The sequence below is a fragment of the Leiobunum rupestre genome, chromosome 9 (genome assembly GCF_980474605.1).
Source record: "Leiobunum rupestre chromosome 9, qqLeiRupe1.1.hap1, whole genome shotgun sequence".
NCBI lineage: Eukaryota > Metazoa > Arthropoda > Arachnida > Opiliones > Sclerosomatidae > Leiobunum > Leiobunum rupestre.
In genome coordinates this window covers 58,937,783-58,961,713 of record NC_143392.1, presented here as the reverse complement: position 1 = coordinate 58,961,713, position 23,931 = coordinate 58,937,783, and the positions used below count along the sequence as shown (strand labels likewise).

Here is a 23,931-nt window from a genome sequence, read left to right as displayed (position 1 = left end):
CAAATCGGATAAAATTTTACAATTTTATTTCACAATTGAATACCAATTTATTAAAAACTGAATCCTTAATTTGATTAAACAACGTAGAATTAAAATTGGATCAAACTGTAATTGGATCCCTGTTTGATGTGCATTTTTTTTATCACATTTCGATCCAACAAATTAAATCAAATTCAGATCATATTTTTCCCCCATTTCCGAAAGGGGTAATAAAGTGGATTTCAATAAGAACTTTTTTTAATTTCTTACCTTAGATGAATACGATGCCATTAAAAGTACTAGGCAAGTTCTAGGACTATTAGTGGAAAAAAAATTGAATGGTTAACGAATTATTCATGATCATCAATTGCACCCGTTTCACTTTTAAAATGTTCAACCTCCGAATAAAGCATTTAAAAACCAATGCTAATACGGTATTTTTGACTCATAAGAACAAAGAACACGACCTTAAATTTATGATATACTTAGACGTTACGCCCAGTATTGATCTTAAACATCTTGTCTGGGACTTTTAAAAATTATCAGTGAGTGACCCTTTCTTAAGAGTTATTTGGGGAGTAAAGCGCCGCAATCCTTTTATAAGGAGGGTTGCAGATTCGAACACGAGGAGTTCTTTTAGTGACCCTTATGGAAAAATATTTCCTTTTTACACACAATCCTTAGGGATTTGTGTGTATTACGATCACGTACTGTGTAGCCGCCGCCGCTGCCGCTGCCGCTGCCGTACACACGATTGCTCGCGGTACGTTAGTGGTACAAAGGCGATTGATATCTCAATCGATAGGCACTATTATAGCCTCGGCGGGATTTTCGTAATTTTGGGATCGGAGCCCGAGAAGTTGGGCAAATGCCCAATTAACTATTTTTTGTGGTTTCGCTTTGTGTGGTTGATATTTTTTTTAAAATTAATCCGATAACGTTAAAAAAAATATTTTTGGTGAGGTTAGGATTCAGCGGATATACAACTTCAGTTATATCAGTAAATATTAAATTTAAGTATAGTTTCCTGGTTAATTTACGGGACCCCAATTTTCGCGGTTTTATATTTTCGCCTAAAAGTCTACATAACGTTCTTTAATTTAAGTCCGATTTTCATGAGAGTTATATTTTTGAATAGCTGAGGTTTCCATATAACCTAGATTTGCAATTACGTTGCTTAATTTTAATTCTAAGTGAGGTTTTTTGGACAGCGTATACGAACCCCCGAAACTTCCGACATTCTAAATCTGCGCGTCTATAGAGTGCTACACGCCAGTTTCCCTCTCGCATTTTTCAAGGCCGTTCGCGCCGAGCTTTCAACGTGTTCCCAGACGAAGCTTGACCAGGCGCGTAATAAATTAGTGTGCCCCTAAATATTTGTTATGCCCAGAAGTTAAGCATAAGTGTGCCACTAAATATTTTTAGGACCAGCCGACGTACTTACGATTGCTCGCGATTCGCATTCCATTGGAAGCCTGCCTGAAATAACAATTATGTATGACCAGGCGCGTAATAAATAAGTGTGGCCCTTAATAGCGCTAACGGCATGGAACAGGCGCGTAATAAATAAGTGTGGCCCTAAATATTTTTGGGCCAGAAGTCAAAAAATAACTGTGCCACTAAATATTTTTATTAACAGAGGTATCTTTCTGGCTAGAAGTAATAAATAAGTGCGACATCGATCAATTTTAACATTTCAATAACATATGACGGTGTGCGATAAAAAAATATAAGTGTGGCCCTTAATAGCGCTAACGGCATGGAACAGGCACGTAATAAATAAGTGTGGCCCTAAATATTTTTGGGCCAGAAGTCAAAAAATAACTGTGCCACTAAATATTTTTATTAACAGAGGTATCTTTCTGACTAGAAGTAATAAATAAGTGCGACATCGATCAATTTTAACATTTCTATAACATATGACGGTGTGTGGTAAAAAAAAATGTCACTTATCGCCGGACCTATATTTTCGGATCTATGTAAAGAGGTATGACAATAAGTGGGTCAATTCTTTGTTCTGTTTCCACACCACCTAAAGAGGTAAGAACTTTCGGTGCGCTTTTTTATATTATTCAGGAGGTATCCCCATGAGACTAATCCTCCTGATAGTATTCAGGAAGTTTCCCGATAGGCCTAATCCTCCTGGTTGCAAAACAAATCCAAAGTTTAGTTGAATTTCTGCGTGCTGTTGGTTTACCTATATTACCGCAAGGCTTTGTTGAATTCCAGCATGCAGTTGGTTATATTTCTAAGGAGTATAGTAAAAAATGGGACTGGCTTCTACAGTCGGCTAGCGCTTTAAAGCTGAACTCCCAAAGACCCGGTTAGAGGTCGACGGGGCGCTTCAAACGGCTAACACGTTTCGATTATTGTTAAAGCTGAAACTCCCAAAGACCCGTGAAGGCTGGGTCCATGGACGAATTATAATTCGTCAATGCTGGGACTCCCTACCTGTTACCGAGCGATCTTGCAATTAAAAAAACATATGCTCTTGTGGTAGGAGAAATAACAATCTCTATAGATTGCAAAATATTTCTTGTTAAATAACGGATTGCCAAAAGCCAGATCTATTTGAGTAGAGTGATCGCAAGAGAATTTTCCCACTAAATCTGGTAGCATACTCATTCCGAAGGGTTGAAAAAAGGTTGTGAAATCACCGTTAGTTTTTAGAAAGTCTACGTTAAAATCTCCGACTACAACAGTGGGAACATTTTTATCATACAATTCGTCAAACAGTGGCTTGAGTTCTAGAAATAGTAAATCCAAATTCGCGGTTGGGGATTTGTATATTAAGATGACATGCAAAAGCTCTCCTTCAAAAAAACATTCCAGCCATATTCTTTCTACACGCTCTCTGCGAGACGAACCGTAGCGAACATTTTTTAACGCTTCATGCTTTCCTACACACATTTTCCCATATATAGATGAGCCGTAAGCTGCTCTCGCGCCATTATCGGGTAAAACAATTCCGCCTAACCGTTTAAAACCAGTTAAAGTATAATTATCTTTATCTTTTTCCCAAGTCTCAACAAAACAAAGTATACCCGATTTACGGAGAAACCCGTCGGCGCGTACGTCTTCTAAATGGGCGTTCATCGATTGCGCGTTAAGAAAAACAATAGAGGGGGGATTTTCAATGGTTGGGATATGTAGGGTGGCTTCGTTTCGTAACCTATTCATTTCAGTTACTACTTTATCTCCCTGTTTCGGAGGTGGCGGTGCTCTAAATTCTCCCGAGATAAAAAGTCCCGTAGTAGCTCGCGCTCTGCTATACGCTACGTACAGTTTGGATCTATCCAAATACCTGTGTTTCTCGGTGTGCACTACTACATTAGAGTAAGTGTCACCTTGGCTTTTATGTACGGTGATAGCCTCTGATATTTTTAAGGGGAAATGATATCGCGAGACTACGATATTTCGCAAACCGTGTTTACGAGGGATATCTCTCGAAATTTTGTCGATCGGTGTCCAAAGAACCTCGGCGCCCGCGTTAATCCTTAACGTTTCGCTTTTTCGACGACGCTCCCTTCCGGTTTTTTCGTCGTCGAATAACATCCAAACTCGATTCGGGACTCGTTTCCCTCCTACCGTTAGACCGTAATCTATTTGCTTAAGCCGACCAGTCGCACCATTTACTAAGCCATCAGACGTGTCGTCGTTAACCGTCATCATATATCTAGCTTCGCGAGCCAACAGAAGGTCTCTTGGTAGGCCCATTGTCTTTTACGCTGGAAGTGTGCTGACACTTTCTAATATGGTTTTTTTCACCGAATTTTCCGCGTCGCCTCTAGCAGTGTCAACCGCGACGGAGTCGGCTTTCTCCGTACGCATTTGCGAGAGTTTCATATCGTTAAAAGCGTCAACGTCAGCGTTGATTGCGAAGAGATGAATGGCGTCGTCAGGTGCGGGACGTTCATCACGGATAATCAATCCACGGAACATATTTATGTCGTCTTCGTGCATAGCCCCCACCGCTAACCGATTTAAGGCTAGCGCGAAAGCTTTATCATCTTTTTGGCGCATGATCTCCGTCAGTTCGAATAGTAGGAATTCTACCCAAAGAGGGCTAGCGATTAAATTACCGTAGGTCGTCGTATTACCGGGTGAATCGAAAACCATTTTCCCCGCTACTGGTGGCAACTGATGGAAGTCGCCCACCACCATGACTGACAGACCATCGAAACTCTGTTTACATCCCGTGATTTGTTGGCATCTGCTATGTACCTGGTTAAAGACTTTAACGCTGACCATCGAAATTTCATCTATAATTATTAATTTCAGATCTTTGTACCCTGATTTCATTCTGTTCGCCGCTTCCGAGTCGAGGTCGGGCATTTGATTCTTCAATTGGCCCATGGGCAGACTAAACGCGGTATGAAGCGTGGAACCGCCTATGTTAAAGGCGGCTTTTCCCGTGTAAGCGCATCTCAATACTAAAATATTGGAAAGGTCAGCCCCCGGTCGGCTGTAATAGTGGCGCGAGATCGCTTCGTATAGCGCCTTAATTAACACGCTTTTACCCACTCCCGCCCCTCCCGTAACAAAAAGGCGCAAAGGGTTTTCGTCCGGCTGCGTCTTAAAGTGGTTTAATACGTAGTAAAAAACCTCCCTTTTTCCCTCATTTAAAGACCGCAGCATCGAGTAGTATTCCTCGTTGTTAGCGTAAGTAATCTGAGGAACTATAGTATTATCTACCGCGCCTACTTCATCTAATTCCCGGGAGATATCCGTATCTACTGTGCGGGCACTTTCGGGAATGTAATCGGGGTCATCCATAGTGTAAGTACGATCTATCGCGTTCTGGTTATCCGACATTGGTTGTACTCCTTCGACATGTCCCTGCTCTTCTTGGAACTCCGCGATTGCTCGTTCAAGATCATCCTCGTCCGTTTCGTGCACGAATTCTTTTCTTTTGTTAGTAATCGCCGGCAGCTTTCGCTCGTAATAATTTTTGTCGCATATATCTAAAATATCCGTGTTTTCATCGTGCCATGGAAAATACAGCATCAGCTGTTCTCTATAGAAATTTTGGGGATTCGTTAGTACGTTATACTTCCGGAAACGTATAATTTTGGCCTTAGTACGTTTTCGTATATACCCTTTTCTTTTTTTTAATGAGATCCAAACGTTGGAAGCACTACCTGTCTCATTCTCTGACTCGTCATGCTCATTGTCGTGGAGAGTTTCGTTAGTTGAATTCTTTTTATTACTAAATTCGTACAAAGCGGCGAATTCGGCTAACGAAAGGGAATCGAAGTTTTCTCCCTCTGGTCTTAACTCGTACTTTTCAATAATCCCGGTAGCAAAGATATCGGTACTGTTTTCAGGAAGGTTTTCTAACTCTATATTTGATTTCAAAATATGAACCCTTTCTTCCGGAGGGTTGGTATTAATGTATATTGAAGCACGACTCGCTTGGGACACTGGTAATTGTAGACAACCGTAAGCCGCCTCTTGGGCACTGATTTCTTGGGAATTAATGAATCTGTTTGCTATGGATTTTAGGCGTTCTTTTATCGTGGAACCTTTGCGGGTAGCATCTTTCGAAGCCTCCATTAACAATTGCGACATGCCCTTTTGAGATTTTCCGATATAACTTACTACGTACACTACGCAGGCGTAAGGGTCTAAAACGTATTGAACGTCGATATTAGCGCGCCAAAGCCTTAAAACCTCTTTATTGTAAGCGTTGACGCGGCATTCGGCGGGTGCTCGTTTAAGTAAAACCACTTTTTTATTGTAATCAAGGCTGACGCTATCGATGTAATCGCTTTCGTCTACGTCTATAATGGATTGCAAAAACGACTCGAAGGAATCAGGCATGTTTTCCGCGTTCAATCCCTGAATGGCTTTATGAACTTTACCCTGTAAATTTTTTATTCTTCTGCGGTGATTATCATCCCACTTTTTCACGAATTCCGGGTCGTGGATTACGGTCCGCGGCATTGGGGGTAACGGAATCCCGAAACGACAGGAAGGTTTTTGGCCTTCTCCGTGTTTGACTTTACACGTCCGCGTATGCCTGTGGGTTTGGAGTTTCACTAACTTAGCGATTTCTTCGTTATCAACGGGTTTGGCGCACGTGATAAATTTATCAATGAACTCTTCTACTTCTCTTTTGTTAGATAAATCGGTTTTTAGTTTTGGCGCCCCAGAAACCCAAAGCAGGCAATGGGCGTGGGGGCTTCCTCGATGTTGAAATTCTATTCGGCTATAATTATCGACAATAATGCCCAATGGCGCCATTTTACTTCTCATGAGCTTCATTAGTGCCCGGAAACGGTGATCATCCTGAATTAACTTTGCTTTATCTTTAAACTCCATGACCTCGATTTCTTCGGTAGTTCGTAATGGTTGACCGGCGATAGCTAAAAGAGCATTGATGAGCTCCGGCCATTTAGTTTCCGCGGCGGAACACGTAAAGAAAAAAGTGGGGATACCTAATTGTCTCACCATCGCTAAAAGTTCTTTTTGCCGGTGCTGCCAGTAGCTAGGACTGGATCTAATAGCTTCTAAAATTCTGAATCCGTCGTCGTGTTTCACCAACATTTCTAACGAACCATCGCCTTTAATTAAACCCGCTGTAATTGTTCGCCCGTCTTTAGTTTTAGTTTTCCGCATGCAAATCTGAATGGCGTTACTGACTTTCTTTATTTCCATTTTTATAAATGAATAAAACAATTTCGCGGGATCTTTCGCGCATCGTCTATCCTTATTTAAAAGCTCCCATTTAACCCTATCCGAATAAGTATATTTGGCTGTAATTTCCAATTTTTGGCCACCGTAAATCAAAGGGAACGTGAGTTCCTCGGCGTCTTCGTCGAAAATGACGGACACCGGTCGCCCTTTCTCGCCTGGGGCTATTCTTAGCGACTCGATTACGGGTTCTTTTTCTAGCTGGAGGATCCTATCCGTCATTTCTAGTAAATCCTCACTCGACAACAATAATGTGTCGCGGGAACCGCAGTTAACATTTACCTCATTCCATTCGTCGTCGCTATCTATATTCGGGGGAGTCTCATTTGGAGCGTTTGAATTTCCCGCGCTACTTTGAGACGACTTCCCTATGTTCGCCGCGATTGGAGCGTGGCTGTCGCGCACGTCGGCTACGAAATCTAGTGTTTCCACGCAAAGAGGGAGTTTATCCTCGGATAAAAGTATTCCGTGTTTTATATAAAGAGGGGTAGCTACCAAATATTTCGCGGCGTCCATGATACATTTTGGACGAACTGTTTCGTGATAAATAGGTCTTTGATATTCTAATCTCCTTATGAATTCGATTTGTATAGTTTGGGTTTCATTCATCGATCTTGGGAGAACCCCTACAGTCGAGTCAACGTTAGTAGGGACATTAACTAAACCGCCTTTAACGCCGCGTTGTTGGTCGACTCCCAAACGGCGGATTTGAATGAAAGCAATTCGGGGTGAAATCATTCTAAATTCAAGATTCGTTAATTTACTTAACACTTCCACGATGACGGGAAACCTGAAACCATTTTGCTTTGACAGTTTGGGTACAACCCGTTATTTATTAATAGTGTCAAAACACGTCCGACATAAGGGGACGCTCTCATCGGGAATGTAATCCACCCTCTATATGACGCTGTAATATTTTTGGGGGCTCATATATTTCATTGAACTTTTAAACTTCAAACAAGAGCAGCCCTCGCATTTCCAAATGGGCACCTCTTTAATCGTTTCCAGATAAAGTGCTTCGTGGTATTCTGGGTTATTATTTCTAACTACTGTCGATACCGCCCTTCGAGCCTGCTCCCTAGAATAGTACATAGGGTTTTCTCTTGCGGTTGCTATAGCAGACCTTTCGCGCTCCCTAACTTCGGGATCCGATCGCCGGGACCCGCGCGATTCGTTTTCGGGGGCTCTGACTTGGGGATCCGATCGCCGGGCCCCGCGCGATTCGTTTTCCAGGGCTCTGACTTGGGGATCCGATCGCCGGGCCCCGCGCGATTCGTTTTCGAGGGCTCTGACTTGGGGATCCGATCGCCGGGCCTCGCGCGATTCGTTTTCGAGGGCTCTGACTTGGGAATCCGATCGCCGGGCCCCGCGCGATTGGTTTTCGAGGGCTCTAACTTGGAGATCCGATCGCCGGGCCCCGCGCGATTCGTTTTCGAGGGCTCTGACTTGGGGATCCGATCGCCGAGCCCCACGCGATTCGTTTTCGAGGGCTCTCACTTGGGGATCCGATCGCCGGGCCCCACGCGATTGGTTTTCGAGGGCTCTCACTTGGGGGTCCGATCGTCGGGCCCCGCGCGATTCGTTTTCGAGGGCTCTCACTTGGGGATCCGATCGTCGGGCCCCGCGCGATTCGTTTTCGAGGGCTCTCACTTGGGGATCCGATCGTCGGGCCCCGCGCGATTCGTTTTCGAGGGCTCTCACTTGGGGATCCGATCGCCGGGCCCCGCTCGATTCGTTTTCGAGGGCTCTAACTTGGGGATCCGATCGCCGGGCCCCGCGCGATTCGTTTTCGAGGGCTCTGACTTGGGGATCGGCTAGTCGTGCACGTTTTTGGGCATTCTCTCTATCACGGTATTCTTTACTATCCCTTCTGCGACGAGCTGCAAATTTCGCATTTTCTTGGCGGTTAAGTTTTTGTGTCTTTCGGCCTCTCGGAAGAGTTTCGCGTTCACAGCCCTCTTCCTCATTTTCTGACTGTTTAGGTATACCCATATCAGAAGATTCTATAAATGAATAACATTGTTTTTCACGCTGGAAAATTTCAACCCTTGTTTCTTCCACATTTTCAGATATCTTAGGCTCGGGCTCACTATGACCTTTACCGATGGTTTACTCATTAATTACCCGAGCAAGCTCCGATTCTGATTCACTTTCTGAATCAGCAACGTTGAATGGCAATAAAATGGGCATATTCCTTTCTGCGCCGGATGTAGTTATATCGTCGGCAGCCCGAATTATCGAAGACTCGTTTACAGAAATTGGGGTTAAATTTGGCATAAGCCTTTCCGATTCCATTGGGGTAGAAGAGATTGGATGTATAGACATTATGAAATCACGTCCCTTTTCCGTTTTTTATGCAAACCTTTTAAAGGATGATAAAACCATTGCCTAAATTAATCTCGCTATAAAACTATACGAGGCTACGTTTCATAAATTCAAATAATTAAAACTTCGTTTCGTTTCAACTGGATAAAAAATAAGGCCGTTTATTATTATAGCATGCAAAATTTAGAACTTATGGTCAATGAAAGAACAATAAAATTCCAAAAAAAATTAAACCAAAAAATTCGGTTTCAATCAATTTTAACCCAATATCAATTAATAAAATTGTCTCAATAGGGTAAATCTAATTTCTACAAAAATTACAGGAATGCTATTGGGCTACACGCGAAAATTTACTCAATTTAAAAAAAAATTGCTAAAACAAGCGTATTAAAAAAATAAAATACAACCTGGTTTTCTAGGAACAAATAAAGTATTTCCAAATATCAAAACCAACGTTTCCAATTCTGGCACAATAAACTACACCAGATACCTCACATTACACACAACAGCGCAAGCAACAACATATCCAAGTGAAACTACATATGGCGAGTTTTTCTATGGCAGCACTTTAAAAATCTGCGCGTTGAAAGTTTAGTTTTAATTTTATACCCCACTAACTCGTAAGTATACAACTACACTGTAACGTTGACATTTTTTGAAGCGCAAAAGGATATCTTTCCACGGTCTAATTGAGCGTAGCTCTCACTGTGGAAACTGGCAGAAAAAGTGGCTGTCCGGTCCTAGAGAAGCTATTGGATGAAACGAAAAGGGGCGTTTCGGAAAACGACTCGAGAGGGAAAAACGGGTGATTGTTCCGCGCTTTAAAAAAAATTGGTATTCTCTCACTGCGATGAATTGGGGGGAAAAAAGTTTGGTTTCGGAAAACGAGTCGAAAGGGAAAGAGTGGTTAATCGGTCGTGTTGGGGGGGAAAAACGACTCCAGAAGAGCCGGCGCCAGAAAATTGCTGTCTGACGGAGTCACGAGAGGGGAAACAAGTGGGCCCGGCAGTCCCAAATAATAGTTTCACACGACCCAAGCTTTACGAACACACGAATAGTAGTATAACCGGTAACGGAAACATCAACAAATAAAATAAACGGTCGAGAAAAACCGCTCGAAATATGTTTGTGGGAAATATAGGGGTGACAATTTCAAAAATTACCCAGAGTGGTTGGGCTAAAGGGTTAAAAAATCAACAGAAGCGATTTCACCACGTTTAGAGATGCACTTACGAAAACCCATGCCGCCCCCTCCCCTCCCTTCACACCTAGGAGCTCAGGGAAGGTGATAGCATAGTTCCCAAATTCCACAGAATGGCTGTGCTCCGAAGAGTCGCCAACAATAGATAGGAGCGCTCGGTGGGAGAGTCGCCATATCTTACCCTCCCCCACCCGAATGGAAGCGAGAGGCAAGCGCTGTTGCGGAAACCGTGTGCGAACGAAAACGCCAAAACGCCAGAGACGGAAACGCCAGAAGATCGCCGAATCCCGATTGCCCGACTTGCTTGGTTATTAGTTGTCGAACGCGCGTGAATTTTAGGGACGAAAATCTGGTTTAACTATAGGAGAATATGGCTAGCTTTCTACGGCCTTTCCCTCTCTGGTTTAAAACGCGAACGTAGGAGGATTCTACCGTGGCGTAAGAGAACGACGTTATTGCGGACGGTAATAATCCTACTGTGGCGTACTGGCGTTAGAAAACGGCGTGTTTGTGAACGGCGGCGGCGGGGACCGTAGCGGCTACGGGAGTTTTACTCTATCCTATACTAGGCTCGTGTAAAACTAAAAAGACTCAACAGCTGACAATGACCGAAAAACACAAAACGTTTAAATGAGTTTTGAAATTTATATTTTTATTGACCGAAAAACATAAAACGTTTAATGAATTTTTAAATTTATATTTTTATTGACCGAAAAAAACAAAACGTTTAAATGAGTTTTGAAATTTATATTTTTATTTAAAAAAAACAACACGTTTAAAAATTTATTTTGAAATTTTACGTAAAAGAACATTTAAACAATGGGCCACGTCGACGTCGACCTCAGATTCCACACCGGCAAGTCGTTCCCCGCATCTTATAACTGTTTCTCCACTCATGAATGCAAACGAATTGAAATAAAGAGTAATTTTTAAAAACTAAATTATTTATCTCGCTTTCTTTTCTCTACTTGAGTTTAATTAATCTAAGCCTAATTAACCACCGGATTTGCATCTCGCTCCGCTCAAGTATTTGTTGAAAATTCCGTTTTCGGTTTTTGCAACGTCCTAGTATTCTCAGGAATAAAACATCTATATCATGCCACTTTTGCCGCTCGTACGATTCCCAAAACGTTTTCTTTCACAACAAAAGGGAAATAGGGAGGGTAAAGCCATTAGTTCATTCATTCACACTATCCCTGTTTGCTACCCCCTTCCCACTTTACGTTCCAATACAGAAACGCTGAAAATGACCCTTCTATTCTCCCACTCTTTCGACTGCCGGTTTTCGGAAATCTTCGTCGGTGTCAGTTTTTTTCGACGATAGCAACGTGAAAAGTTCACTGGATCAATAATTTTTATCGCGCGAACGAGGTTGCCAGCCCCTTTACCCCTTAAGTTGAATTTGAATTTAGAAAACCGAAATAATACAGCGATAGCCCAAATCTGGTTCTCTTTTTTACGCGCAAAGGAGGGACGACCCTCACCTGAATGTAAAGGTAACGCCTTGGACGTTTAACTATATCGTGAGCGTTGGTACGCGCTTAGCCAATTTTGGGATTATCTTTTCGTCCCGAGAAGGTTGATTTTCCGGGAATTTACCTAATCTGCACGATAGCGGCCGATGACAAAAGCTGGGGGTCAGAAGAAGGGGCTAACTCGCGGACTTTTTTTCTCTCCACGGGGCACCAACTGGCAGGCAGAAAACGACGCGTTCGAAAGGCGCATTTCGCCGCCGGACCTTCTCCAAAAAGGTGTGCTGCGGTAAGCGTATATGCAAGGGGAGCGTTGAGGGCAAGTAAATATCCAGGGTGACAGGCAGAAGAAAACCTAGGCCTTTAAACTTAAAATATAATTTCTTTAGGGTTTCTGCGTAAAAATAATTGCTCTTTTATAGAATACTTTTTTATGAAATTTTATCAAATTTCTACTTATGCTTAAAAGTTTTGGGATTTTATGGGTTGCACCTTTAATAAAGTTCCACTTTTTATTATTATTATTATTCTTTATTGTGTACATAAGAATTATTACATGGTTTCATAAATAAACATACTTCATATTTCCGTACACTTGTCCTTCTACAAAAGGAAAGCTTGTATGTAGAGGGCACAATTCATATATAGTTAAAGTGAACAGTTAAATCACAAATTTATAAAATTTAAATTAAAAAACTATATAAATTTTATGGCCTGCTCAAAACATTTATTGAAACCACCCAATTTCCCGCCCCCAAAAAAAATTTGTCTGAAACAAGCCCAATTTACGTCCAAAAATTAAGATTTATTAATCGTAAAAAGCACTGTTAAAGGAGTTCAACAAAGCAATAGGAGGTACAAACTGGGAGGATTTTTGTTTTAAACGTATCAATCAAAATTTTTATACATAATATTTCGAAGTATATCTACGCGCATTTTATTTCTTAAACTAGTTTTAAGAAATATAACTCGCTCCACATGAGTATTAGATAGTGGCAAGCATAAACGCTTAATTGCGCTGTTAGCGATATCTTTTTTCTTAAAGTTACTTATGGTCCTACATCGTTACCTTAATTGCAAAAGCATCTATCTCTTTAAGTTTTGTATACATAGTTACTTGGCTTTGGGAATAAGGTAGCGATATATTAAGTGGTTAATTTAAGAATCAGTTTGGAAATTTTAATAGCCGTTCTAACTAAAATTTATTTTAATAAAAATTGCATAATTTTCATAATACAGGCTTACTTAATCAAACATAAAGACATTATTTTTAAATGGAAATTTTGGTTTTTATAAAACATATATATAATATCAAGTTGGAATACAAAAAATAGAAATGTTAAAGTTTTTTTACAGAACAAGTTCACCTTGATTAAAAAATGTACCCTTTTAATAGATCTTTCCAGTCTTAGGGGTCATCTGAAAAATAAAAATATCCTTTTATCATTATAGCAGGGGACATAGTTCTAATAGCATTTATTTATTTTTATATTTTTTGCATGGCGATAAATAATTATCAACCTCAAATTTCCTTTAGTTTTAAATGAAGCAAGTTTAAACAATGAAATAGGACACATTTCAGTTAGCGTTTTTACACTTCTGGGGACTTCTGGCTCATTTTCGGACCGTTATCCGTCTCCCCTTCGCCTTCAAAGGACTTCATCATTTCCCCTTCGCCTTCGCCTTCAAAGGGCTTTCCCTCCTCTGCCGCGCAGCTTTTTGGCATTTCATCTGGGGAAAGACTCTTTGACTGATCCGCGGTTACACTATCAAGTTGAGTTATGATTTCTTGGGACATATTTATAAAAAATGAATCATCTACATCTAAATTCGGCTCCCTATTAAAAAAAAATAATTTTACAACTGTTAAGAACACGTAATTTCGGTAACCAATATCCCAAATTTAAAAATACCCATCATCTCCAGTCAAATCAATTACGTCCAAGCTTGAACTTATTTTGCTTTTCTTAGGGGCGCTAGAAACGAAATGTGAAAAATGCGTTTGTTCATAAAAAAATTGTGTTTAGTATTAATTTACCTAGGACACTGTTTTGCGCCTAATTCTTCTCTTTTCATTGGTGTGGTAGGGTACGCGCTTCTTTTTGACGAACTAGCTTCCCCCTCAATTTTGATCGGAGTGTTTGAGACGCTAAGAATTTCACATTACTTGATTTGTTTGGAACTTACACAATTCATTTGAGAAACGTTAACGAACCTTTCGCCATTCAAATTTGTATATATTCCTTTTCGAACATGATATGAAACCACAGTTTGTCGAATGTCAAAACTTGATTTCCAATACCTGTATGTAGAAGTAATTGCACCTTGAGCATCACGGTACACTTTTAAAACGCCATTATATCGCATAGCATCGCATAACATGCTTATTGGAACCTGATTTAGGAAACCAAAAGCAGCTATATGTGTAATTTGGTCGGGAACTTCAATTGTTTTCTTATAAAATAGTGACCGGATCTCTTGCGGCCAAGCATTTCCATCGTTTTCATTGCCAACACTATAGCGACGTAGGACTACCCAGGGATTCGCTTCACCTCCGTACATGTTATTCGCTATTGGAAATTTATCTAAAACTTTAAAGTTTCCTACTATACGGCGCTTTGTGAGACAAAGGGCGGCACTATTTTCATATATCTTCGACCGAAAGCAATCGTGATTCTCAACTAGAGAGTGGTATCACTAACAAAAGTTTATTTTAGAACCAGCAAGAACGGTGGCATATGTAAGACTGACCCATTTTCGGGGATTAACCCAGGCTTGCGCTAGGGGTTAAACAACGAAGCGGTAGCCTATACTCTATCTTAATAACTATCTGGTCTATTCTACTTTTATTTGAGGGTAGATGGTTGAAGTTTTTCTTTAAACCAATCCTGTAGCTGCTAGAATTTACACATTATATCCCTTCACACCCACCTATCGATCCGGTGGCGAATCTCTCGTAATAAGCAAAGACTATTTATACGCTTCGCTTACTAGATTGGCGTGTCCATACAAAAAAATTGTTAACACTTTCGAGGCATGGGTGAAGGCTTTTGGCCAGCCGTTAGAGGCGACACTAGTAGCACTCTGAAGCGCGGGCGAACATTGGACCAGCGTCTGCTATTGTATGCAAGTTGGGCCATTGATCACGCGTGTCTAGTAAGCCAAGCGTATATAGTCTTTGGTGTTTCAGTTTCACCCCCTTTCCAAGGTCGCCTTCTTAAAACTGTACATTTCCGATACAATCATGTGGGGTTTTACTGCCTTTTTGTCCACGGGAAGATTTCACTTTTTAGCGTCACTGCTTTAGAATGCGGACGTCCTAGGAACCCATTCCCTAAATTGGCGCAGATCCCATATGGATTCTATTTCAAGCGCGTTGTTATACTCACATGGCCGTATGGACAAAAGAGATAGAGACCCCTAACCTCCAAGTCGGCGCCTTCTTCTTTTAGACCTCCTAGCTTAGGCTAACGCTGGCCAGAGTAAAGTTCAATTGCCGTTACCACTGACTGGTTTGAAGCGGTTTCGCCGTTTTGCGTAGGTAACTTTTGAACTCATTTAGGGGGGACGGCATTCCAAGCAGCAAAATTGTGTAAACACTTCGTCAAACTAACCTCGCACTGGTGATGAAGTACCCCAAAGTGACGTTTTGTACATAGATTTCGCATGTTGGTTTCCCCATTCCATTCCTATTCCTCATGTCTCCCGTCTTAAGGGGTGGCCTGCGAGTATTTCATAAAATAGTGAAAGTAAAAACAGACTGAAGGCAAGCGACACATTTTTTTGTTATTCGAGTTTTAAAAAATGTGTGAAAAAATATTCGCGAATTTTATGCCATTATAAATATCTACTCTCCCTACATAGAAAATATGAGCAATAACTGGTTAGAAATAGTAACGCTCGTGGGGCCACTAGAAGAATGGCCAGAACAAATCGTAGCTTTGTTTTGGGGTAGACCGAGACATTTGACATTTGAACACGTATATAATATCATAATTAGGATTGCCGCTTTCGGATACGTAAATCAAGTGCCAGAGGAGCTATTGACGCAAGTATCACAGCATACTCGATTTCCATTAGAGGTTAGGAATTGTCGTACAGCGATTACTGCGTTATATAACGCGTGGCATGAGGATATACGGCTAAGGAGGAACATTTGGGCATACAGTGTGGGTGAACATCAAGTGCTAAATTTAAACTTGGAGCGGTAAGTTTGGCATTTAATTTTCCTATTTCGGCGAGGAAAATACATTGGCATGAATTTCATAGGAATTAAAACAGCGGGTCTAGAGGAATCCTCTTCGAATATGGCTTTTGAGAAGTTTGTAACGTTTCAAGAAAATCTATTTACAATCTGCGATATTAATTTAACTTCGCTTATTGTTGTTAGTCGCTGAAGCTAAATAAAGTTTGCTTAAGTTTGTTAATCACAAATTCCAAGTGTAAAGGGATACATTATTCATACGATAAATAAAGTTTTTTTGATATGCTATATATTATATTATTATTACGTAGTTAATTGGGAGCCTAAAAATTTGTAGCGGGGAAAACTCGTACGCAGTGTAGAGATAAAGCAGTAATATAGATAAAATGGAACGGGATTTAAAAGTCAATCGGGTCCAAATTTATAAGAGAGTAATTTTGCAGGCGCCATATTTGCAAGCGGCGTTAAAACCTCCCACTACTATAGAGTGTTATCGTCTGATACGATTTTGGAAACTTGTAACGTCACAGCTGTAGTGTTAATAGTGACCGCCATTACAGTTTCCGTTTTTTATCAATAGGCAAATTATAATGGTGACGTCGCAGGGTTTAGTTTTTATGTAAATAATCAAGTTAAATTTGTAAGATTAACACATTATTTTAAGTGGTAAAATTCTAATTGAATAACCGACTGACTTATTTTTTACTCGAGCCACTAGAGGCTGCTAAGACGTGTTTCCCTATGCCAAAAAAATACCCCCCATCTCAAACAAGTTGGGCAGTGCTGTTCCGGACGGTACAATTGTACTTTTTTAGTACGTTTTGAAATTTGAAGTACCAAAATACGTTTTGGAATTTATTAACCGTATTTAGTACGTTTCCATTTTTTTCAGTGCCAAAATACAATTTTGGAATAAATATATGGTTTTAATACATTTTGCAAATTTTCGTATATGAAAATGAAATATTGAAATATCAAACTCTCGCAAAGAGTAGTAAACCATTGAAATGCCCTAAATATTTCCCCCCTTTTTTCTTGCTTTTCACATAAATTGTCGCGTGTTTCTATTATACATGTTTGTTATATTATAAATTTATGTTTCGGATTTTCGCGCTCCTTTTTCGAAATTTTCGCGCGCTATTTAATTTGAAGTCAGTAGATGGCGCTCTCAACGCACCACAAAATACGTAAACTACGTTTCACCCTTCAAAAATACGTTTCGGACAGGGGGGAAAATACCTGTTCATTTTAGCCTGGAACAGCACTGATTTCGTTGGGCAAGCGTAAATATTTTACAGAAAAGAACTATTCAGTACTGAACCTTACAGCCCAGCGGGTGCATCTACGAAATTGAAGAAAGAATTTTAAACAAGTAAGTTTTTTTATCGCCCTTACCTATAGTAGCAAAAATAGTTTTAACTTTTTCTGTTCTGAAAATCGATATACTTTATTTCAATCAATTACTAAAATCCGCATTCATACTAGGCAACTTTAGTAAGTTGATAAGCTCCCCGATTTTTGTCCGACCGACAAGTTCAGTAATGTGGGTGCTTCACCTTGTAAGATTTTTGCCAGGTAAAGCGCGTTCACGTTACCGGACTTGTCGGCCGGACAAAAATCTTCCACCTTGTCGGCTGAGTTAACTTGGATAGTGAGCATGAGGCTTTAATTTTATTTATTTTTTGATAAATTAGTCAATAAAATTAACCTCGGGCGCACTTCCCCCAGCGCAGGTCAATTCCTTGTTTAACGACTCACCCCTCGAAATATTAAATCCAATTAACCACGATTATGTTGATTAAATCACGTTTAATCATAATTAGAATGTTTAAATCTGGTTAACATGACTTCATCTGATTAAAATGGTTAAATCTGATTACATCTGATTACAATGCTTAAATCCGGATTACAATTCTTAAATCCGGATTAAAAAGGTTAGATCATGATTAATGAACGTTTAAATCGTGGTTAGATTAAATAATGATTTCATTTTCCAATCTTAATTAGATATTTCAATCTTGCTTATCCTGATTTAATCACGATAAACCTGATTTAATCGTTTTACTATGATTAAGACGCACGCAAAATGAAAGTGACCTGCCCTAGCTATTAAGTACTGTTACGTTATATTTAACTTCATTTTTATATATATTTTCATTTGCCATATACCTTTGTAAAACGTGTCTCCTCACCCCCCCCCCCTACGCTTTTCAAGGGGAGAGAAAGTCGTGAGGTGCCCAGTTCTCAGAAGTCACGCGGGACAGACTAGAGTTAAAGGCCTCGAGGCTCTAAGTGGTTCCCTTGCCCCCCCTTAGTGACCGATCGGGAGCTCCACCCCTTTTCTTTATTTTTTATTATCGTTTCAAAATTATCGTGCCGATGGGCAACCTTTAGACGTTGCTAAAAATATTTTAACTGTCAGTGACTATTGTCACTGAAAATATTTACGATGTTGTTTTGAATTTTTTGGTGGGAATGTCGGGGAATATTCGTGTGAAGATTGGGTTTTCGGATCGTCACTGCCACTTACAATAAAAAACCAGATAAGCCATAACAAAAGAAGCCATTTCGAAACCATTAACTGTCAGTCCACTGCCACTCATAATACATGAACCATAAACTCATTTGAACCTACTTTTACCCTTTCTCGCCATATACTCAATAATAAGAAAATGGACGCTTCTCTTAATCCGCTAAAATGTTTGGATTGGCCAGAACTTAGCTCCTCCCATGACCTACGATTAGTGTCACCCAGTGACCCTGGCACGTAATTTCATGTGCCAAGACATCCTAAAAGTAAATAACACCAGCGAGAGTCACAAATAAAGAAGTGAGAACAATGAAGCCATTTAAACCAATAACTTTTTTAATTATTTGCTTTTACTCGCGATTTTAGAAATGAATTACACGATGATTTAAATAAAATTTACTTAACTTGAACAATGTGATCATAGTTTTATTTTTAGAATGGGAAATATATTTGCCAAATCTAAACTGACGTCTGAAAACAAAGAGTGCGAAGAAACACCCGTTGAAAGTGCTGAAACACAAATACTAGCAACAAAGTAAATTATTTCCTTTCCTTTACTGCATTTTCATTTATACGGATTTGTTTTGCCTTATAACAGAATCAAAAATGTTCCTCGCGAACCACATATGACGTTTAAATTCCAATTAAAGGGAAAGATGATAGATGCCATAATATTAATGGGGTCCGAATTTTCGTACATTAGCTTTGGAGCTTTTGTATACCTTCAAAGGACTATAATGTACGATCCAAAAGACCCCCACGAAAAGGATAACCAACTCCTATTCGGAATAAAATTTGAAATCTTGGGTCACATCACCGATGTCGATATTGCCGTAACACCCCGATCCACCCTCAACTTCGATAAGCTCTACATTGTAGAAGAAGATGCGCCGAAAATCTACCTGCATTGGGGAATATTAAAGGAGATAGAAGGAATTGTCGATTTTCAAAAGTGTGAAATGCATTGCTCTTTCCGCCAATATACCGTTCCACCAATTCAAGAAAAAGAAAAAACAAACCCTGAAGTTTTACCTACACCAGTACTGTAAGTAGAATAAACATAGAGATTGAGATTGCAATATCAAATATGGATCGAAGAAGCCCCGATCCTAACCCCGTATTATCTTGAGCAAAATTAATCTCTCTTCAGTCACGTTCACTATCTTTAAAGATAAACTAAAAATATTTAATTCCACAGGCCAAAAGAAAATAGTAACAGATTCTGCCCTACCACCGTCGTTACAGAATCCAGTTCAAAAAAAGAAAAAGAAATAGGAGGAAAAGACACCACCGCTACCAAGTTCAAACGGGACAAAACTTTGATTGGCGTAGAAATCAAAACCAGCAACGAGGACAAAACTTTGATTGGCATAGAAATCAAAACCAGCAACGAGGACAAGCATACGCTTCAAGCTACATAAACTACCCAGATACTTTTATTCAAGGGTATCACAATTTCCCTCAAACAAATAAATACTTTCATAATGGCTACCCTTATTATAGCACCAAACATTATCAATATTAAAGTTAACATTTACTATAATAAAAATAACATTTTATTTTGGTGAAAATAAAAGTGAGATAATTTAAAAATTCTTTTCGGTTGCTCTTAAATTAGCAACTAGCTCTAAAATTAGATTTTAAATTTTTTTAATTCCGTTTTAAATTTATTTCCGATCCTACTAAACTTTGGTGCACCTTTGCCGAAACCTTTCTGCTAAACCTTAAGAGACCGCACTGAGAAAGCGTTCGCGTGCAACAATGTGCATTATCATACAAGTTTGTATCGGTAAACATGCTCACCAGATGAGCAAGTTCATTACAATTTGATTGGGACAAATTGTGTCTTAAACATATGCTGTTTTTATAATAATGTACAGGGTCATTGATAAGGCATTGTAAAGATTTTATCTACCAATTTCACACTGTCAATAAAATGGCGCCCAAATATAATATTAATTTGTAACACATCGAAAGATGATTAATAAGTTCTTGTAATGGTTTTTTCTCGGAATTGTACAGTATTGTTGGAGATTTCGTCCTAATATAATATTAATTTCAAAGGTATACTTAACATACAGGCATCCGTAATGCACGAGGTGGTTTACTTTTGAATAACATTTAACTTTCGCATACGACATCATTTCGAACATCTTGGGGATTGTGTGTACTCACATGTCCGTGACATCTTGTTCTTTTTCAGAAGTGCTTCCGCTTCACGCCGTTCAGAACCTTGTGGTGGCGCAGTTGAACGGTCTTCGGAAATCAGCCAGTGCGTGGATTAATTCGTTAAACACCCTCTTCAAGAACAAGTGGTGCCGTAGTCCAGGCGTTGCCTTCGCGTTCTCCTATACTAGCCGCGGCTAAAATGTTCGTCACCGTACACGGATAAAAAAACTCCTAACATGAAAAGAAATTTTAACAATAGCGATATAACAGGTAGGTGTACAGGAAATAGATATACATTTCCGAATGCTTCACAGCAAGTTTGTGTTTTTAAATATATCAAATGACCATTTGGTGCTAAAGATAAATTATTCAATTTATTTTTGTCGTTCATCGAATTGTTTATTTATTCGGCAATGGATACGCAATAAAACAAATATCAACAAGTCAAGCCCAAATAATACAAGCTATACCGAATATTTTCCGCGTTGATTTCGTTCAAGGAAATAATGTCCGAAATCGAACACCAGCATGGGGTGTTTCTTCCACGATTTATGTCGAGCACAATCCAAAAATACTTTATTTCTGTTAAATATGAAAAAAACCTATTCTGATTACTGAGTCCCTGCGTAAAAATAGAAAACGTAGATACTTGTTATGCTTTCATTTTCGATTGACTTTGACCATGCACTAATCAGTGTCCTTGAGCAAACTCTCCCAATCAAATGAATATTTATTTATTCCTGCGTTGGAATTAACAAAATAAAAAATAACCTATGTCAGAATTAAATGAAAGGCGGGGCTTGAACACCACTTCCTCGGATATTTTCGGTGATACACCAGGACCAGTTAGGGGCACATGTTCTGAGATTGGACGATTACTGAAAAACATATATACCTTTTTTTCGATTTTATATATAATCAAGAATCTTTTAATTACTGAAATTTAAAGTACAATTAAATTTATTAAACATTTAGTACAGATATTGCTCGTGTCGTTTTATGTCTTATAGCACAAGTAACACATAAAGAATAAGTATAAAAATGCCGCTTTCCCGGTTTCGAGATGAATTTTGAAATTGTTATAGTTGGGATAATGTTTCTAACGCTTATGATAATATGTGATATCCGGAAACTATAGAGGTATACACTTGGAATGTCTAAGGTTCCATTGGGACGGTGATACGAAAGCGCGTCGATAAAAAGGCGGGGCTTAACTACGTCAAGTGAAAGACGTAACACGACATTTTAAATTCATTGGCTCGAGGTTTGACGCGAAAATAATGTGTCGTCATGGTAATAAATAGGCGATCTTCCCGCGCGAAAAAGGCTTATAAAACAATGGAATTAAAAGGCCTCAATTTGTAATCGTACTTAATATTTTGAAGTAATAATAATGTTCGTCGCGAAAGAAGTGTAGTGATACCTAATGTATGGTTTTAAAAGAGATAATCAGGTAAGCTAATAATATATTAACCATAACTAGGCTTAATGACGAATTTTCGTAGAATTAGGGTAGCGAGGCGCGAGAGTTGTTCTCGAGAGTTTTCCCGCTTTAAGACAAGTCCATTTCTATGAGCTTGATCACGTCTTTAAAAATCTTCCTTAGACATTCCAAGTGCATAGCTCTTTAGTTTCCTGGTGATACAGTTAAGCGAATTCACGCGATTTGTAGAAACCAATCGGCCCAGTCCGTAATATTAGTTCCACATCAGTGTATTAAAGTGAACAAACCTATACATCCTTAGAAGACACAGGTAGGCCATGGACTAACAAAACGTAAGGACGGTTCGCAGGCGGCGATCTCCTTTAGAAATTCTCGTCAGATTTCTTTTAACAGTCGACCCCCTTTTTCCCCCTCCGCGACTGAAGGTAGCCGAGTCAAAACGGAAAAAGGTGCTGCCACGTTTCCGCGGCTAAAATATTTTTTTAAGTTGAGACAAATAGTCGAGTTCTAACGGTTTTTTAGGCTGGCTTTCTTTAAAATTGAGTTACAATATAAATTCAAATTTTGGAAAAAATCATCTAAAAGGAAATTAAACTATTAATGTATGGTTAAAGTCTAAATTTCGCAGTTTATTATACTTTAAATCAATGTTACCTTAGCGTTAAGATGGTCTTTTATAACACTGCTATGGGTAAAATAAATTTAAAATATACAAACTTTACAAAGCAAACTAAACCTTGGTTTAAACAACACTTACAAATATCAGCAACAGTTAATTCATCGTTTTACTCTTCTTTTTTTCCGGGGATATTGATAACAAAGCTTCAAATGTATGGGACGAAAAATTCAATATTTAAAAAAACTACTCCATGAAACAACTTGAATCGCGGCAGCTTAATTAAGGCATGGACTAAGGGGATACATTTTTCAAACGTTTCTCAACTTTTTCCTTCTTCTTCCAACGATTTCATCCCCTTGACTCAGTTTGTCGGTCCTTACTTTTTGTTAGTCCATGGGTAGGCAAACTAATTGAAAAGCTGTTGAGGTTACGTGATTTCTTATCGTTTGATATATAAATTGCCAGCCTAAGGGAAAGAGTGGATGCCCCCCACCATCATGAGACCCTTGTAGGCAAACAAATATAAAAGCTGTTGAGGCCATTTGATTTCATATCGTTAGACAGACGGAAAGTATTAAAGGTGAAATAGGTAAGCAAAACACGACAAACATAATTCTTTTAAACTAGGATTCAAATGTGTTTATTTTAGGAAATTTATATCAAACATTTTGGTAGCTTAGGCACCCAAAAGTCATGTAAATTCGGAAATTCATAAAAAAATACCCACTAATTTAATTTTGCGGAAAATTTTGAAATCAGTTGAAAACGCGTCAGTGGCCCAATGCGATGCTTTCATCGCAATTTTTCGGGAGTTTTACAATTTAAATGGCGTACGATTTCGTACTATTCGGTGACTCTCTCCCTTAAAGGGGGCTGGTCGGAGAGGCGGAAAATAACGCCAATGCATTCGCGTCAAAGAGTTCTATCAAATGACCCCAACTTGTTTTTTCGGTCACTCTCCCTTTAAGGGGGTTGTTCGGAGGGGGTGGAAATTAACGGCACTGCAGGCGCGTTAAAAATTTCTATCGTATGAGACCAAGCTATACTAGTTCGCCAAGAAGGCGATAATATTATTTCGTGCCACACATAAACGACTTCGATAAGAAAGTGTCACCCTTATTACTTCTGACCTTACACGGTTTCGATAAGAATGTGCCAGATTTATTAATTACTTCTGACCGTACACGGTTTTGATAAGAAAGTGCCACACTTGTTTATTACTTCTGACAATACACGGTTTCGATAAGAAAGTGCCACACTTATATTTAACTTCGGACCATACATGGTTTCGA

General features: G+C 39.4%; 1 protein-coding gene across 1 annotated transcript; it reads right to left on the bottom strand.

Moving 5' to 3' along the window:
• Positions 1 to 3,702: 3,702 nt before the first annotated feature.
• Positions 3,703 to 7,413, bottom strand: LOC149931613 (uncharacterized). The gene has a single exon (XM_090158015.1). It carries the CDS (start codon positions 7,411 to 7,413, stop codon positions 3,703 to 3,705), a length of 3,711 nt encoding a protein of 1,236 aa, XP_090014141.1.
• Between the last annotated feature and the right edge of the window lie 16,518 nt (positions 7,414 to 23,931).

Bases quoted from the DNA above. Each gene is read 5' to 3' on its own strand.
- LOC149931613 (XM_090158015.1), bottom strand. From the start codon at position 7,413: ATGATTTCACCCCGAATTGCTTTCATTCAAATCCGCCGTTTGGGAGTC.